The sequence below is a fragment of the Orbicella franksi genome, chromosome 13 (genome assembly GCF_964199315.1).
Source record: "Orbicella franksi chromosome 13, jaOrbFran1.1, whole genome shotgun sequence".
Lineage (NCBI taxonomy): Eukaryota > Metazoa > Cnidaria > Anthozoa > Scleractinia > Merulinidae > Orbicella > Orbicella franksi.
In genome coordinates this window covers 5322051-5340259 of record NC_138157.1, presented here as the reverse complement: position 1 = coordinate 5340259, position 18209 = coordinate 5322051, and the positions used below count along the sequence as shown (strand labels likewise).

The 18209-nt window shown below is 39.3% G+C and overlaps 2 protein-coding genes across 3 annotated transcripts; one reads left to right on the top strand and one right to left on the bottom strand.

The window, feature by feature from the left end:
- The first annotated feature begins 101 nt into the window (after positions 1–101).
- LOC145465315 (cysteine desulfurase-like) lies at positions 102–14120 on the top strand. 2 transcript variants are annotated; one of them, XM_081449093.1, is made up of 14 exons: positions 102–718; positions 2117–2175; positions 3317–3433; positions 5298–5381; positions 6205–6258; positions 6420–6518; positions 7363–7456; positions 8381–8515; positions 9676–9751; positions 10253–10334; positions 11129–11316; positions 11658–11741; positions 12733–12822; positions 13141–14120. In XM_081449093.1, exons 1-14 carry the CDS (start codon positions 592–594, stop codon positions 13202–13204), a joined length of 1353 nt encoding a protein of 450 aa, XP_081305219.1. In that variant the 5' UTR covers positions 102–591; the 3' UTR covers positions 13205–14120. The 2 variants fall into 2 exon arrangements, with proteins under 2 accessions (XP_081305219.1, XP_081305220.1); XM_081449094.1 differs by lacking the exon at positions 102–718 and adding an exon at positions 1509–1825.
- A 1148-nt stretch (positions 14121–15268) lies between these two features.
- On the bottom strand, positions 15269–17688 carry LOC145465835 (lipase ZK262.3-like). Its single transcript, XM_081449590.1, has one exon. It carries the CDS (start codon positions 17644–17646, stop codon positions 16507–16509), a length of 1140 nt encoding a protein of 379 aa, XP_081305716.1. The 5' UTR covers positions 17647–17688; the 3' UTR covers positions 15269–16506.
- Between the last annotated feature and the right edge of the window lie 521 nt (positions 17689–18209).

The window sequence follows — 18209 nt, the reverse complement described above, 5'->3', positions numbered from 1 at the left end:
TAAAAAAAAGGGAAAAAAAAACTTTTGCCTGTAACATTGTTATAAACTCAGACCTAAGAAAATTGTAAGTAATGACATGTAATATAAGTTTGAGTCATGTAAAAAAAAAAAAAAAATTATTGACATATGATCCAAATTATCTAGGGGTAATGGAATTTTAGAAAGGAGTACTTCTTTATCAGTGAGCTCTAAACAAGAACGACAACTAGCTGTGGTGCACTTGTGCTATCGGCGGCGAATGTCAAGTGTACATCGTGTACGCATTGCGTGCCTATACCGATACCAAGCCCCGTGGTAAAACAGCGTAGGAGAAAAGCAAATCAGATTTTCTAAGCTTCATTAACTCCACTGTTTTCTATTCTTCGCCAAAAGTAAATCCAACCAGGTAGTTGGTCCTAACGCGAAGGGCTGAAAGTGCTAGATATCTCCCGCGGGATTCCGCATGTAAGTCCGGGAAACCTTGAAGGCTTGGCGTCTAAGCATCTTGCTCCCATGTTATGTCACTGCATTGGAAGAAGTGAAGGATCAGTTCATACGGTTTGGTTGAAATTATCTGTACAAACGTCGTAAAAAGGAAACTTACAATCAACCATGTTAAGACGACTGCTGGTTAAACCACGTCTGACTTCATCGTCATTCCGAATTTTGATTACAAATGGCTTGAAAACGACAGCAACTGACGAAACCAATTCTAATGTTGCACCCTTATCTGTTACAGGTTTGTTTTCTTTTTTGAGCGTATGATCATCAACTTTGTTGCACAACTTTGTTGCACAACTATAATTTCATATGTGCTCAAATGAAAATGTCTTTCTGAAATGATGAGCTGTATTTTGTGGCTCAAAGTTTAAGTTTTAATCTTTGTTGTCGCAAGTTAATTTAATTCTTGCATCATTCTTCCTAAGCTTACATGTGGCTCTTTTGAATTTTTCTTGAACTCAGTCCATCAGATACTGTATGTTGATCGAAGATTTGCCATTTGATTCAAAGGATCATGTGTGCTAAAGGCTTTTGCAGTCGAATGTCTACCCTCAATTAATACCCTCGATCGCTACTTGATTTACATCTTAGTCAACAGTTGGTCTAGAGTCTAATTTTTGTAGACATACCATTGAGTATGGAGCAATACATATGAGTCGGTCAATACTTGGCCAACTATTGACCAACTGTCAATCAAGTGTTGATTAAGAGGATGATCGCGTGTCGGCCAAGTATTGATCGAGATGTCAATTATCAAGTGTCAATCAAGATGTCAACTGAGTGTTGATCGAGGTTGATCAAGGCTTTCGATCGACATTGGACTGTAGATGCCTTTAGTACACATGATCCGATTTAAAGCTCTGGAAAGTTGTAAACATCAGCCTAGTAATTTAGAAATGATGTAAAACAGTGCCTACAGTCTGTAAACTACAGATTTGGAACATTCCATTTTTTATCCGCACCCCTCGCCCACATGGAGGGCAACCTCTGACACAGGGCCTGTCGTGAAATTTTTTCAAACTGCAAACTTCAAAGGTGTTGACAACAAAAATCTAGGTAGTTGGAATCTGCCCTCCATGAGGGGTGTGGATAAAAAAAAATGGAATGTTCCATTATAGTGCCACTTACTAATGTTTGAACCTGACTGGATAGAAATGGGACAAGCATAAGTAATCTGTCTTTGCATGCTTGAGTTTTGTACACTTGAGCTCTACATCTAACATTTGACATGAAACATTTGATGAATTGTGAGCTCTACAGGTAAACAGTATTTATCTGATGGTTTGCAACCCCACCTGAGAGTTTTAATTGAAAAAGGCCTAGCAGTAATGTTGGATGGCACAAAGTTACCAATCATCCAATACGGCAGTTATGGCATCATGTGAAAACCAAGTTCTAAATTGCCTCTGATTGTTTACATGTAATTACATGACTGCATAAGATTTGACATCCAATTGGGCATGCTATAGACATGTAGATCCCTGAAAAGGTATGTCTTCAACATGGTAGATTTCAGGTCTATACACTGTACAATGTAGCTGTGAGAACATTTGATCACAAAGTATCTACTATATGTAACTCTTGCAGAGTTTGTAATATCTTAATACTTTCCTTGTCTCTAAATGCTATTTATTAGAAGATGAACCATTAGAGTTAAGACCTCTCTATCTTGATGCCCAAGCAACTACTCCTTTGGTAAGAAAAAGTTTTTTTGTTGGATTTGCTCAGCATGGAAAACACATTTTGTCATCACTTTCTGCCATTTAAACTAGAGTTCAACCCCCCGTCCCCTCCCCCCCAGGTACTATGATGTGTGTGACTTTGCACAAAATTACACAAGTTTGCAGTCCACTGCCAGTACATGCTAACAGATTAGCACTACATGCCAAAAGATTAGCACTACATGCTAGCAGGCATGCTAACGGATTAGCACTTTATGCTAACAGATTAGCACTTCATGCTAACAAATTAGCGTTACCTGCTAACAGATCTTTTTTCTTTGGTTATACATGTATCATGCAATATCATTACTTGTTTATATGCTAAGTTACTGTAGTCTTGTTATACAAGCTGCACACTTGTTTCAAGTTTAATTACCTGACTATAAGTCTGAAACAGAGCCAAAACATTTAAACCCTTACTCATAATTTGTAAAATTTTACAGTTTACTGGTAATCAAAACTTGGTTTCACCAATTGTGTTGTCACTTGACTGTAAGCAAAGGGAAAAGGGAAAGAAGTGGATATGAAATACTTCTGTGTTAAAAATACTATTTTTAACACATATATCATAATCCTTTCCCTTTCCCCACCTTTAGTTTGAACTTTGCTTACAGTCAACTTACAACAACACAAATGAATCCAAGGGGGGGGGGGGGGGGGGTGGCAGTCAGCAAAAGAAAGTGGGAGTGGTCACACTGTACAAAAATTCAAGTCAATTCCATGGTTCAGTGATTTTCAAAGTATCGAATTTTACATAAGGCATGTGTTAACAGAGATTCAACTGTGCATGTATGTGTAATCTTGTTAACTCCTGTTTATAGTTCATCTGTTTTCCTAGAAAGAAAATGTGTAGTTCCAGAAAATAATCATACCTCCCCCACGAAAGGGATTTTTTCTAAGACTCCCCCACCCCTATGGAAATTCCAATAAAGTTTCACACATTTCTTTAATTTTTTGGCCTCACAGACCCCCCCCCCCCACCCCCCAGGAAATTCCAATCCCTTCTGTGGGGGGAGTATGGATATTTTCAGGACCTGCACAATGTGGGTTTTGTGGTGTATATACTGCAATTATTATTTAGACCATTTTTACATGTACATGGTCCATTTCTTTAGGACCCACGTGTTTTGGATGCAATGATGCCTTACTCAGTGTCCTATTATGGAAACCCACATTCTCGTACACACACTTATGGCTGGGAAAGTGAGCAAGCTGTAGAACATGCCAGAAAGGTAAATACATGTATGGATACACCTGTGATAAGGGTCGTGAATCATGGACTACAGCTCTAACTTCAGATATTTGCATGTTCTATGTAACAAGCTATACAATGGAATCCCGATTTCTCGAACCCTCATTGTTTCGAACCTCCCATTAACTTGAACCAAAAGTTGTCTCCCTCTCCTGAGTTGAACACTGTAATTTTACCTTCAAGTTGATTTCTTGAACTATCCAATTTTTTGAACCAGCTTTCCTTGCCCTTGGAGGTTCAAAAAATCGGTTTCCACTGTATACGTGTATTCATTTAGAGTCTGCTGCTCTATACATTGTGTATATTTGACAGAAGTTACATGTACCTAATCCCGCCTAAAAGTCTCTGATCCAAACAACTTCTGAAACCCTAGATCCTGGTTTCATATGCTTGGGCAAGAAACCAGTTACTATCATTACTGGTATCGCAATAGCTTTGTCTGCCCAGAAGGGTACTATAATTATACTGACCAAATTGGGTGTCTGGAAAACCCGAATAGCGAATAGTCGCAAGTAGCGAATAGCGAATAGTCCCAAGAATAGTCTTGAATAGTGCGAATAGTGGTGAACAGTCGCAAAAAGTGGCGAATAGTGACAAATAGTCGTCAGTGGTGACCACTTTAAATCGAATATCCTGTCTTAATTAATTATCCAAATAAGCAACAGAATTTCAGTGAATTTATTACCTTTTCTTCTCCGGACTCAGGCTAGGGCTGTTCATTGCAGACATTAAGAAAACAGAAAACACAAGGATAATCTAATAAAGACGTATTTACACTTTTGCAGTGGTTAAAACAGAAGAAATTATGTTTAGAAACACCTTTCTCCTGATAAGCGTCTGTGCTTTTTAGTGGGAAAATCCCATCCTACGTTGCTGCGAGGTTGACTGCGAGATACTGGCATGGGTACCCTATTTGCTACGATTTGCTGCTATTTGCCATTATTTGCCACTATTCACCACTATTCACCACTATTCGAGACTGTTCACCACTATTCGCACTATTCAAGACTATTCGCTATTTGCTATTTGGAGCTCTTTGCCGTTCGCTATTTGCGACTATTCGCTATTCACGACTATTTGCTGTTCACTATTTGCGACTATTCGCTATTCGCTATTCGGTTTTCCAGACACCAGACCAAATTTGCCCAGGGAATGTGATAAGATACATGCATAATTATGTACCCTGGAAATGATGGATATGTATTTGATGGGGGACTTAACTCATCCTGGGATTACCAGTAGTTAAAGTTCTTTGTTGTATGACGTTTTTGTTCATTTTTTGACCTTGACTGTGCACAAAACACAATGTTCAGTTATTTACTTCTAAAAGAGGAACTAGGAAATGTTTTGCACCATCAGTGCAAAGCAACAGTCAGCAACAGTCAGCAAAGCAACAAACAAAGATTGTGCATTGATAAGTGAATAAAGATGGTGAATTTTAAGCTCAGTAATGAAATTTGAAAGGTGAATTGATCAACATGACACAAGCGTGGGACAAAGAAAAAAATCTGAGTCCCTGACAGGAATCAAACTCATGACCTCCCAAACACTGGGCGGGCGCTCTATCCACTGAGCTATTTGAACTCATGGAAAGCAAGGTGATTTAACTGAGTTCATATGCTTCAGAGACTGTACATTGTACACAGTAATAGAGCTTTCTGTAAATCTTGTCATCTTTGATCCCTCCTTTGAAGTTTGGCGGGCCGGCTTCATAACCATTCCCCTCCAGGACAGTGCATGCATGTGGTTTCTTTGTTTACTGTTCATGAATATATACTGGCAATCAATAATGATGTAATACATTTATTTGACATTTATTCAACTATAATTTATTCTTGATACAGCAAGTAGCAGACTTGATTGGTGCAGATCCAAAAGAGATCGTATTTACTAGTGGAGCTACAGAATCAAACAACATTTCTGTCAAGGTATTTACACTGTACCAACTGCATTGTTCACTGGTCAACCTTGAAAACAAATCTTTTCTGTCAGTAGTCGTGTCTTCTTATCAGTCCAATGAGTATACAATGACAACTTGTGAATGAAGACTCTAATTGATTCTCTCAGTAAGTGAGCTCTAGATCTTTAGGAATGCGTTAACATGTTCATGGATTTCCTTCTTGTGGTGCATTTTTCAGGGGCAGATTTGGGAGGGGGGGCACTGAAGGGGTGTTCCCCCCTTTTTTATTTTCAATAAAAATTGACCAACCTCCATTAGAGGGGAATTTTTCTCTCAGTTGGCCGAGGGTTGACTTGCGTTCTGCCACAATTTCTTTGACTCCCTTTTTTTGGATTTTCTGGAACTGCCCCTGATTTTGTATTGTTATTCTCATGTTACATGTACCTCAACTGGAATCTAGCGAAATTTACTTTGTAAGCTATTCACAAGCCTAGCAGTAGGAGGAAACAATGGGAAATGGTGGGGCATTTACAGCTCACATTTCTACTGTAGCTTCCTTGGATGTACACGTAGCAGAAAGATGTCATTTCTCCATACAATATCAAATAAGGAGACAGGCAATGGAAATCATTCTGTTTCCCAGAGTGTCTATTTTTTTCCATGGTAATGTGGCTTCGATGAGTATGTGTAAGAAAAAAAAATCCTACATCAAAAATTCTAAAGCTGATTGTCTTGATTTACCATGCAATTCATATAGAGCAGAGGGAAAGTACATTATAAACAGACAAAAACACCTACCTCTATTTTAAAGTTGAAAAGGTAATCAAATACACATTTTTTTTTTTCTCCAGGGAGTGGCACGGTTTTACAAAAAGAACAAGAAGCATGTCATTACAACGCAAACTGTGAGTATGATATGAACACTCACTTTAAGTTAAATTCCATGCTTTGTGGCTTATCACATATAATTTAATTTTATAGTGTTGCAATTTTACATGTGCATGAAGTGACAGTAGGAAGCTCACCACAGCAAGGTTTAAAGCAATTTTATTTGCTTTGTCCTTAGGAGCACAAGTGTGTTTTGGATTCTTGTCGTGCACTTGAGAGTGAAGGTTTCGACGTGACCTATTTACCTGTCATGAAAAATGGTCTGATTGACTTACAGGTAGTGTATGCTAATTTTAAGGTTTTTGTAACCCTGAAATACGAAAGCTGTAGGTACAGTGCTGGTCAATGGCAAGTTGACAATCTCGACTTGAAACTCCATCATGATGGTTTTGAGAATCAAGGATTGAGTTTCGAGAGTCAAGTTTTGAGTCTCCAGTTTTGAGTTTCAAGACACTTTTCAAGAAGCTATTTTTATTTGAGATTTCTCAAATACGTAACAAAAGAAACTGACAAGGAATATCAACAAGCAGTAGATAAGTCGATAAATGTAAGTTGTTTTAAATTAAATTGACTCAAAACTTGAACAGCTCAACTTGAAGCTTCATGACTCAACTTGAAACTCAAATGTCTCAACTTAAAACTGAAACAACTTGACTAAAATATTTTGTTTTTCGAGGATTAAGTATAGCTGTTTGAGTTTCAGGTGGCTGTCAACTTATATTTGACTGGTACTTTAAGGCTGTATTAATTAACAACATGATGATAAGTCTTCAGTTGAAGTTACCCTGCAATGTCAAACCCCCAAGGGAAATAAAAAACACACAGTAGCAGGGTTTCATAGTAAACAATAGTAAAAGACTGAAGAGGTATATCCAAGGGAAAATGATATGAGTACGAGATAGCGGGTAGTTTGACCAAATTCAACACAGTGAGGTCCAACTGTACAATGTTCAAGTCATGTAGATCCACAGCTCACGATTTCTATGAGGTGATGGTTGATCAGTTTGGCCGCTATTTTTGACATTCAAAATCAAGGGAAAGGTTTTACTGATTGATTTGTTACCCAACCTCAAGTTAGAAATTTTTTTTCTGACATGTGCATTTTGGATCATTACCAACAGCAACTTGAGAATGCCATGAGACCTGACACATCTCTTGTATCAGTGATGACAGTCAACAATGAGATTGGTGTCACACAACCTGTCAAGGAAATTGGTAAGGCTCCATGTCAGCTCATAGACAGGTTAATGTAGATTCAAGTTGGCCAAAGTTCATACAAACTCTACACACCTACATGTACATGTTAATATTCATTATTGACAGTACAGCTGTATCTTGTGTATGATGCTAAATAAATGCTATCCAGTTATGTTGTTGACTGATTTCTGACGTGAAAGTGACAGGCATGGAGTTGACCCATCAACATGGGCTTGTGTACCAGTATAATATTTAACATCTTAGCCTGCAAGCAAGCTCTAGTATTTTGGTTTTGCACTGAAACTCTGCTTTCTGGCTTTCCACTTTGGTGTGTCAGTGAGTTTGCAAAAATGATGCGAGAGCCTGCTCAAAGGTGATTAACATCTGGGATTTCACCTCCATCACTTTACATGTTACATTTTGATTGGTGAAAACAATTAACATCCTCTGGGAAGGTGGCACAGTTAAGGTCAAATTGTTCATATACAGCATTATCACTGTAATGAGATGTGGATCTGTTCCTTTGGTCTCCAAATGCCAAACATATTTAAAACACTATTAAATCATAACAATAAAAGCAAAGTTCTTAAATCTGATGGTTACCAAGAAGTCGCACACGTGTATGGGCTACATGTAGGTACAGCTATACATGTTATCCAGTTTGTTCTGAAATCATGTTTGAGCTCCTGCTTTGTGGTTGTTTGTGTTGGTTAATTGAAGATTTTGTGCAAAAGGGCATACATGTATATCGCTTTTTGGGTGATATGTGCCCTTTTTGCATGAAATCCTTCAATTATTTAGGAGATTGCACACAGAACTGGACTTCACACAGTGTAATGGTCATTGTGATAGATTGACGAAAAGGCATGCATGTGAACCTTCTCTATATGTACAGTATTCCTGAGTTTACTAAAAAAAAATTAATGCATTGTTCTCTTGTAGGACACCTTTGTCGCAAGAACAAAATCTTCTTCCACACAGATGCAGCTCAGGCAGTTGGTAAGATTCCCCTTGACGTGAATGAACTGAAGATTGACCTTATGTCAATCAGTGGGCACAAGATTTATGGACCTAAAGGTATGATAACCCTTTTCACAGTTAGTGTTTCTCATTTGCATTACAGTGTAATGCAACGTGGATGCTCTTAGTCTTAGTTTTGTTGTTTGACATCCTCTGTCTCAGAAAGGTGTATTGCTGAGCTTTCAGACTGTATTTCCTTTAACTGCCTTAAGTGGAGGTGGTAATTCATTTCCATGATCCAGTTTTCTTTAGTCCACACCAAGTAGTGTGAGTTTAAAGGAGCTCAGTCACGGTATTTTGAGTTATTTTTGCCACATACAAAATTACCTTTAAATGGTAGGAAACTTGAAAATAACAGTTTAATACGATAGAAAAACACCAAAGAGATAATGATAAACCATAAAGGAACAAGGATGGCTAAGGATGGAGAAGATTAACACGGATCACAAATGACGAATTTGAAAAATTGAGGCTAAACTTTTCAATATGCGCAAACCGTGACTGAGCTCCTTTCAGCCCGGATAAGGGTCATCATGTCTTGTTTTTGGGCAAGACACTTAACTCCCACAGTGCCTCTCTCTCTATTCCCTGTATAATGTAGTCTGTCCACACCCCTTCTGTTTTCTCTTTAAATCTCCAAGAGTATGGGCAAAACAATGTTATAGTATAGCTGTCATCAGACTAGTTTCGTTGGAGAGGAACATTTGTGAGGGTGGAGTGCTTTCCCTAAGAACACATACACAATAACTATGGCATGTGCCTGTAGCTAGATTTAGAGTTTGTGTCTCATAGACTAAACTAAAGTTTGATTGACATCAAATCTCTCCAAGAACTATTGCTTATAGCTTAATCAAGCATAAGCATCAGGGCTGGATTGTTCAAAACCCGATAAAACTAACCTAGAATTACGGATAATTTTGATTTCAGTTTTGTAACTTTGGGGTAGGATTTTCTGTTTATATTGTGTGGCCTTCTGTTTTGAGTTTGAATAATCTCAAACTACACAAAACATAAGTAGTGGAAAACATTTTCTATATAAGAAAAAATAATACTTCGATTACGGATATTTTTGAAGATGTGAGAAGTTGTCTTGATCTTAAGCAAATTCTCGTTACTATAATTATGTATGTATTACTGTAAGAGATGTGTGGAGACTAATGAAGGAGAATTTGTTTATTGGTCATTAGGCCATTATTTGTGTTAATTAACTGTGACAGGTGTCGGTGCCTTGTACATCAGGAGAAGGCCTCGTGTGAGGGTGGAGCCTATTCAGAGTGGAGGAGGACAGGAGAGGTATTATAAACCACACAATCAACTTATTAATCAAAACTATCACAAAATTCTGAAATCTCGTTCTGTTTGGTTAACAGCAGGTTTGATTTCAGCTCTTGTATGACAGATTATACTCTTGCGGTTGTGTTTGTTACATGTTTAACAAATAGATTCCATGTTGCCGTGTGTCTTTCCAGTAATAGATCATGCACAGGAGACGTCAAAATGTTGTAGGAACAAAAAAAGAGCCACATGAGCCATCAGGCGAGTGTATCACAGATATTCTTATCACATTTTGACGTCTTCTGTGATCTATTACTGAAAAGATTCACGGCAACATGGGATCTATCTGTTTTATATAATAAAGAAACAAAAAGCTGTTCATGACTTCATCTATACGTCTTTCTTCCAATAAATCTTAAGTAAGAGTCAATCAAAATGCCAGAATAATTTGACTTATTATTTAAAACAGTATTTGACACTATTTTCTGGTAATCAATATGAGTCTGTGATTATCTCTAGGGGCATGCGCAGTGGTACTGTACCGCACGTGTTAGCAGTTGGGCTGGGAGCAGCTTGTGAAGTGGCTATGGATGAACTGGAGGTAAACTTGTGTTGTTAGTTCAGAATCAATAGATTCCCCTATTCCAAGGTTTCCTTTATTCTTCCAAAATTTTTTCCTTGCAATGATGAGCCCCAGTCATTTAATGCAGCAAAATCTAAGCACTTCACCGACAGAGTAAGAACTGCAAAAACAAAACAAATAAGCTAAACTCCGCAGCGTGTAAAATATCAGTAGAAACTCTTTCAAACAGGCACCGAGTGACTAGAGCTTACAGTCAATTTTATGGAGAGATTATATGGATTCTGGCTTCTCTGGAACTTAAAGGAGCTCAGTCTCGGTATTTTGAGTTATTTTGGCCGCGTACGAAATTATCTTTAAATTGACGGTAACCTGAAAATAATAGTTTACTAAGATAGAAAAACAGCAAAGAGGTAATAATAAACCGTAAAGGAACAAGGCTGGTTAAGGCTGGAGAAGATTAACAAGGATTACAAACGACGAACTTAAAAAATGTAGGCCCAACTTTTCCAGATGCGCAAACCATGACGTTGCTCCTTTAATTAAATGAACTGTCCATAATGTAAAGGTGTCTGCATTATGACGGTTTCCGCAAGCAGAGGTTCCTCTGCAGGCAATTTCATTTACTTTTTGTTTGACACAATAGTGTATAAGCCCTAACCTGTCTTTGTTCTCAAGTCCTGTTGTAAGCCTGTAAGGAGGTAATGAGAGCATGAAACAAGATGTGACCATTCCTTTAAAGAATACAGTGATGGCCTCTCATTTTGTGTGTTTGATTTATCTTCGTATCTTCGTTATTTTAATTTTTTCTGCAGTATGACCATAAAAGGGTAACAGAGCTGTCCAATCGACTGGTGAATGGCATCGCAGCCGGGTTAACTCACGTGATCAGGAACGGTGACCCGGAACATTCTTATCCCGGATGTGTGAACCTGTCATTTGCCTTTGTGGAGGGAGAGAGTCTCTTGATGGCTCTTAAGGACGTGGCGCTGTCTTCAGGAAGGTGGGGACATAACAGTGTGTTACATGAATGCACAAACGCCAAATGTTTACCCAAATGTGGTCACAACCACATGTATATTTTACGCGTCTTTAACATGAAAACCGTGAAGCCGTTAAGTTCTTCAATTTTATTCAAACTAACGACGACGCTAAGTCAGTCAGTTTACGTTTTTAGAATAAAGAACTCGACCATCTGAAGAGCAACTCGATTCTAAGTCAAATTCTCTCAAGTGCACTTGAGGAAAATGTTGAAACTCGGTTAGAAGATTTTCGATGCTGATCTTGGGTCTAAAAGGAGGTGGCAATGGTACTCACGTTAACCATAATTCTTTTTCCTTGCAGCGCGTGTACGTCAGCTTCGTTGGAGCCTTCCTATGTTCTCCGAGCGATAGGTGCCGATGAAGACCTCGCTCACTCCTCTATCAGGTATGGCTTGCACAAAGAGCAAACAAATTTGTTTGCACATGCCTCTATTAGCAATGACGGTCGCGACGCCCAGAACGACGCCTGGTGAAAAAAGTATTTATATTTTGCCTTCGAATTTTTTCCCTTTTTCCGACATCGTCTCAGTGTCTAGATCTGTTCGGTACGTCTACCCTCCTAAAAACTTTCTCAGGTTAATTAGGTAATGATGACAGCGTTCATTCAATTAGAAAAGGAAATACGAAAAATTAGGCGTCGTGCTTCACCTTCTCCAAAATACGCAGAACTTAGTCATTTCATACACATATTCAAAGATTTAGAACGCATGTGCAGAGCTGTTGTCTTGTGCGCGAAACCTTTTGTTTGGTGACCGCTGACGCTCTCGTTGGCGTCGCTGTCATGGTTTACTTAAGCTCCGCTTTGTTGGTATGCAACGGCTTGCTGTTTCCTCTGGAGATCGATTCTCGCGGATATTGTTGAAATGATGTTATGCAGCATGTTAGTTAAGGAAAGTTGTAGATTTTGCACTTCGGTAAAGTTTTTCCTCTTTTGTAATATTCTTTTTAAATCGATATTTCGTTACAAAGTCTCAACCAGAAGCATATATATGCTTCCGCCCAACTGTATCAATTTTATCAGATTTGGATCGAGAGCGAGACAAGATTGATGAGCAATTACATAAAAATTTCTCTTTGTTATTACATTGTCGTGGAGACTGGTGACGAGAATAAAAGGAACCATGAACTAAGGAATATTGTTTCGATTTAAAACTAAATTCTCAGCACTGACATGGAAAGAAATGTATGGCAGTCAGCGGCGAGAGTTAATATTTTTGACTTGGGAATGAACCTCCGCCCAACTACTCTAATGGTCTCATGTCGCAAACTCGTTACCATATGTCATGATTTTGTTCAGTCGAGCGTTCGGACACCGCCGACCGCGCGGGTTTGGGAGCGAGATGCTTATGTGTTCGCTGATTGTGTTCCATTTTCAGGTTTGGAATCGGACGGTTCACAACAGAAGAAGAAATAGATTACACTGTGGAAAGAACAATTAAGCATGTCAAGCGTCTTCGTGAGATGAGGTTGGTAACACCTAAAACCTTCCTTTTAGCAATATTTGTTAGTATCTGTCAATAAAACGGCTTTTCGACGAATACTTTTTTAGCCGCGTTGTAGGAAATTCTGTGTAGTACATCATCAGGAAACAGGCCTCATTCATTCAACGCATTGCGTCTGCTCTATTGACCAACACGTACGTAAATAATACCACACCAAGCGAATTTTCCCGCGTTTTTCTCGTCAAGTCGTTACCTTTCTTCTGGTGATTGTTTAATATCGTTGTTTCGGTTTTCTATATAGGAAAGGAAACTTTTTCAGTGTTTGTTATTTATTCCTTGCAGCCCATTGTGGGAGATGGTTCAAGAAGGAGTCGACCTTAAGACCATCCAGTGGTCACAGCACTAATTGTGGACAACGAGGCTTGTTTCTTATTCTTTAAAGCTGTGGTGTCAAAGTGCAGATTCTCCTCACAGCTCTCCATAACTTCATGCTTATTGACGGTCTGGAGAGAAGTTAGTTCTCTATCAAGGCAATAATTTCTTTTGTTACCGATTACTGGTTGCCAGTGACCAGTTTTGAGTGCAGATCGATTTATATGAAAAACGTTACTCCCTGTTTTATCACTTTTCAAAACGCCTAGAAGAAAGATGGCATACCAAGCGTGGTAGAGTAATTCTGGCTAACACAGTCTCGAGTGTTTGATATATCTTTTCAATAAAATCTCAAACAACAGTGAAAACTGGGATTAAAACCGTATTCCAAAGTCGCGGTGATTATTTCTGTTTAAACATGATGAATTATTAAAGAAATTGAGACAGACAAGATTCTGAACACACCCCAGCTAAAAGGAGCTGTTACTTTCGAATTTGACGTGTTAATGTTATCAGCATATTGCCAGCATTGTTGCTGAGGTTAAATTGAACGTAATACCATAAATAAGCTGGCAGCAAAACTCTTAGAGAGGATTAAGAGACATGGGTCGCTAGAAAGTATTTAGCAGGACGGTTTGTCTTGCAACTTGGGGTCTGGGAGCGAAAGTTGAAATAAATGTAGGTCCGCATGCCAAACGAATAGCCGCTTAATGGTGTTGTATAAGAGTCGTTTGTTTTGTGATTTACTGATGTGTTCAGTGCTCTAGTAAAGGAGAGATAGATTAGAACAATACCATCACACTACGTTACCGAAGATTGCTTGATTTATCTATTGTCCGAGAACTCTTCAAGTGCTAGAGCTCAGATTATTTCAAGTAAGGAGTGAAAGCTTTGTAAGCGCTGTTGTAATGCTGCTGCTAAATTAACAAAATAAATTGCTTGCAATTCAATTTTGTTGTCTGGGTGAGGGAGGTAGTGGCAAAATTTGAGTGACCAAGGTGTTGGTATTCCCAGTAACAGACAAATGCTATTTATTCTATTGACTGGATATTTCGTGCTCTGTGAAGAGCATGGAAAAACTTCGTACATTATTTCCCAAGATTACCTACATGTATATAGACATTTTATCTTGGACGCTTGTGTCCAAGAGGGAAAGGCGCAATGAGGTTAACCGTATGTGAAGCGCCAAGCAGAAGATTCAGCTTAGGAGAAACCAACTGCACGCAGGGTAGCGAGCAAGTGGCCAAGCCCGAGGGGCCTGGTGAGAGAAACAAAAAACACTCATTCTTCCTCCAGACCACTCGCGGCTTGGCCACTCGTTTTTGCGCTCTATACGGTAACCGCCAGGTACACAGGCTAAACGATGGGCAATTCTTTGCCTGTCGCGTCGAGAAGGCCGGAACAGTATAAAAAGTTAAACATCTCGACCGTGCTAGGTCGCTCGAAATAAAAGCGTTTTGAAAATGTTATGATATCGATTGACCCAATATATACCCTTCAAAGATCAAACATCAGCTAACGCGGTTAGAAGGAAAATGCGTGATCTCAGTCTCAAGATTGGTACTACACTACAACCCGTATTTATCAGCAGAAAATTATTATATTATGAAAACCTCACTGGACAAACATCGCTAACAAATATTTTTTTCTCTTTTGAAAAAAAAAAAAAAAAAACTTGAAAAGGGCAAAAATCGAAGATCGAGCCTCCTCACGTTTAAGGCTACTGTTATTGACTTCTTTGCAGTTCTGCGATGTCCTAAAGATGTTTTTTGGGGTTAGAACACTAGTGTGTTCTCCCGTTATCACTCGTAATTTTCAGCGCGGCATGAGAGTAATACAACCAGTGACGTCACAAGGTTGTGTTGGCCGTGCCAAGATGGCCGCCAATTTTGGCCTCAACCAGCCAAATTCGCCCGACTCAAAAAGCAGTTGTCGCCTACCGTTTGCGAAAAAAAAAGTTGACAGTTTGTTCAAGTTAGGTTCAAACATTATAATTAAGCGAAAATCTCAGGTACGAAAGTTTCGTTTCAGAGGCACTTAGTCTTTATTAAACTTGTTTAAATATTAGAGAAATTGAGAAAAGAGGTTAAACACACTCCAGCTAAAAAGAGCTTTTATTTTGATTTCAATTTTAATTGTAGACATTATAGTCATATTGCCAGCATTGTTGCCGAAGTTAAATTGACCGTCACAACATAAAAAGTTGGCAAATGCGTCACTTGTATCCCAGCTAGGGGTCTGGGAGCGAAATCGAAAGTGGGAAAAATGTAGGTCCGCATGGCAAACGAATGGCCGCTTAAGGCTGCTGAATAAGAGTTTGTGTTGCGATGTGTTAAGGGCTCTAGTGAAGAAGAGACAGATCAGAACAATATCATCGCTACTACGTTACCGATGATTGCTTTATTTATCTATTGTCTCAAAACTCTTCAAGTGCTAGAGCTCAGATTAATCAAGTTGAGCTGTTGTAATGCTGTTAAAACAACAAAATTAATTGCGTGCAATTCAATTTCGTCTGGGTGAGGGGACAAGTGTCAAGATTTGAGTGACCAGGGTTTTGTTATTCATCGCAACAGACAGGTGCTTTTGATTCTTTTGATTTTATATTAAGTGTTCTCTGACGAACTTGGGGAAACTGAGTACACATTCTCTTGGGGTTTTTTATTCTCTACGTGATCGGGAATTCTTTAGCTTTGCCTGCAGAGAAAGCCAGAACAGCATTTCAAACCAAAAAAACTTTTTGACCGAGTTAGGTCGCTCGAAATAAAGGCGTTTTGAAAATGCTATTACACCGAGGGACGCGAATTTCATGCAATTCGGCTGTAAAACTGTGCTCTGAACTGCCCGTGGACAAACTCCTTTCTGAAAATCAGACTGAGTTAAAAATTCAGTTGTATTATAGTTAATCTCAAGCTTTGACCAAACCAGGGGAAGAAGAGGTATAATAAACTTCTGGTAGAACATTCCATACAAATAGCCACTGAGAATCTCCATCGTTTTATTTCGTTTACACTTTGACAACTAGAAAGCAACATGATTACATTACAGTATCACTATCTTGTCATGTGAACAATTATATCTACCCCTTCGCCTTGCTAAAAGGGACGTCCCTTTGGCGACACCGCGTGGAACAAATCCAAAAAAGAATACCCCGCACCCCCTCCCTCTTTCCTCCATCAAAATCAAATGATCCGCCCCGGACAACTAGTTGGTGGTGTGCTCTATAGAAATGTTTTATCATGATGATGATGATGATGATGATGATGATTATTATTATTATTATCAATTTGTCATGATAGAGAAAAACGGACAGTAAATGAATAGAACGTGAAAAACCCGTTATTTTCCGTGAAACGCCTTCGAAGCCTCGCTCCTTTTAACCCTTAAATATTTCGCTTTCGATCCTTTTACGCTAAGCCGTTGAACACATTTTTCCATCCAGAACGATCCAACGTGAATGCTAAAGTACCTCAAGTGTCGTAGGATAGAGAGTTCCTTTTCCGAGAAACTGCATGTGGCATCTTCGTCGTACGGTTTCCCGTGACACTCCCTGTGTGTAGAATTCACGCTGACGGCCTCTTCACTGTAGAAAACCTCCACGCCATGATGGTACGGACCACGTTCTTTATTTGGTACTCCCATTACAAATGGAAAATGAGGGACTAAGTCATTGTAATTAACAACTCTCCAACTGTTGTTGACCAGTTGATCGTGTTGCAGAGCATATTTGTAGTTACCAACCCGAGGCATGCCAAACGTGTACAAGATGATGTTTTTACGCAGAGCTATGTTGTAATAAGCGAGCCAAGTACTCGCCAACGAAGCTATTGCTCCTCCTAAGGAATGTCCCGTGACCCAGATCTGATAAGATGGGTTCTTCACAACAAGAGCTTTCACTTCCGCCTCCATGCTCGGCCATAACACAAAAAAGGCTCTCTTCCAGTAGGATTGAACTTTACCATTGAGAAAGCTAACTTCAGGGGAAAGAAACGATTCCAAGAATTCGAATACCGCCTGCTCATATTTTGCAGAGCCACGAAACGCGACCACGACAGCTTTCAGGGCATGCGACACAGCAACATAGCCAGAGCATTCATTTTCGAAGATGTCACACTTCTGCGTAGCCACACGCTGAAGTTGGAACTTTTCATATGGCAGAACTTTTTCGAGGCATTCCTGTTTGTGACTTGGGGCGTACGCCACCGCTGAGAGAAGCAACATCTTCATCGATACCTCAGAATTATAATGGGGCACTCCGTCCTCGCAGTCAGAGGGCTTAGCAACATTTTCTCCTTTGCTGCAAGGACTCGCGGCATCAGCGCCTGGTGTATGGCACTTGTTATCCCTCTTGCACCACCTACACTGAATGAAACGCGAGCTGACGCAGTCCGCGCAGCTGTTAGCGCTACACAAGTGGGCTACGGCCACGGTCAGTTGAGAAAGGAAGACAATGAAACCAAGAAGAACATGACGAAACATCTTTGTCTTCGAGTTTGAGGAAGTATTAAAACTGACAAGCCACCTTCAGTATATGCTGTTTCACTTGATGTTAACGAGCCTTATATGGATCGACCCACGTTGATTAATTCACTCTTTGGAAAGTGACGCTGAATAAATAACTAGCTATTACTCCACGATTGTAAAACTTTCGAAAGTAATCCTTAAATTTTTGAGTCGGAACTGAAAAAACAGTTCGAAAGCTACTTGTTTGGAATTGAATCATAGCACCAGTCTTCCTCGAGCCCAAGCCAGCATGGAGTTACGACGGGCAACTTCGAATCAACTTTAATTTTGTCGTTCAGTATTGCTGCCGGACAAGCCATGCGCGCTAATTGATGATTTAATTTTTTCCTCAAGGTGCCATTTCTGTCTTGGCAACTTGATCGATCTGATTAGTTTAGGCTTGTTCGTTTGTTGTCAACATTTCGTGTTTGCTTTTCAAGTAATTTTCATAACGAAGTATTTCTAAGATAACCATTGGTAAAATAATCGTCTAGCTATTTTGAGCAGCGTGTAAGTGATTATCATGACCATGACCGAAA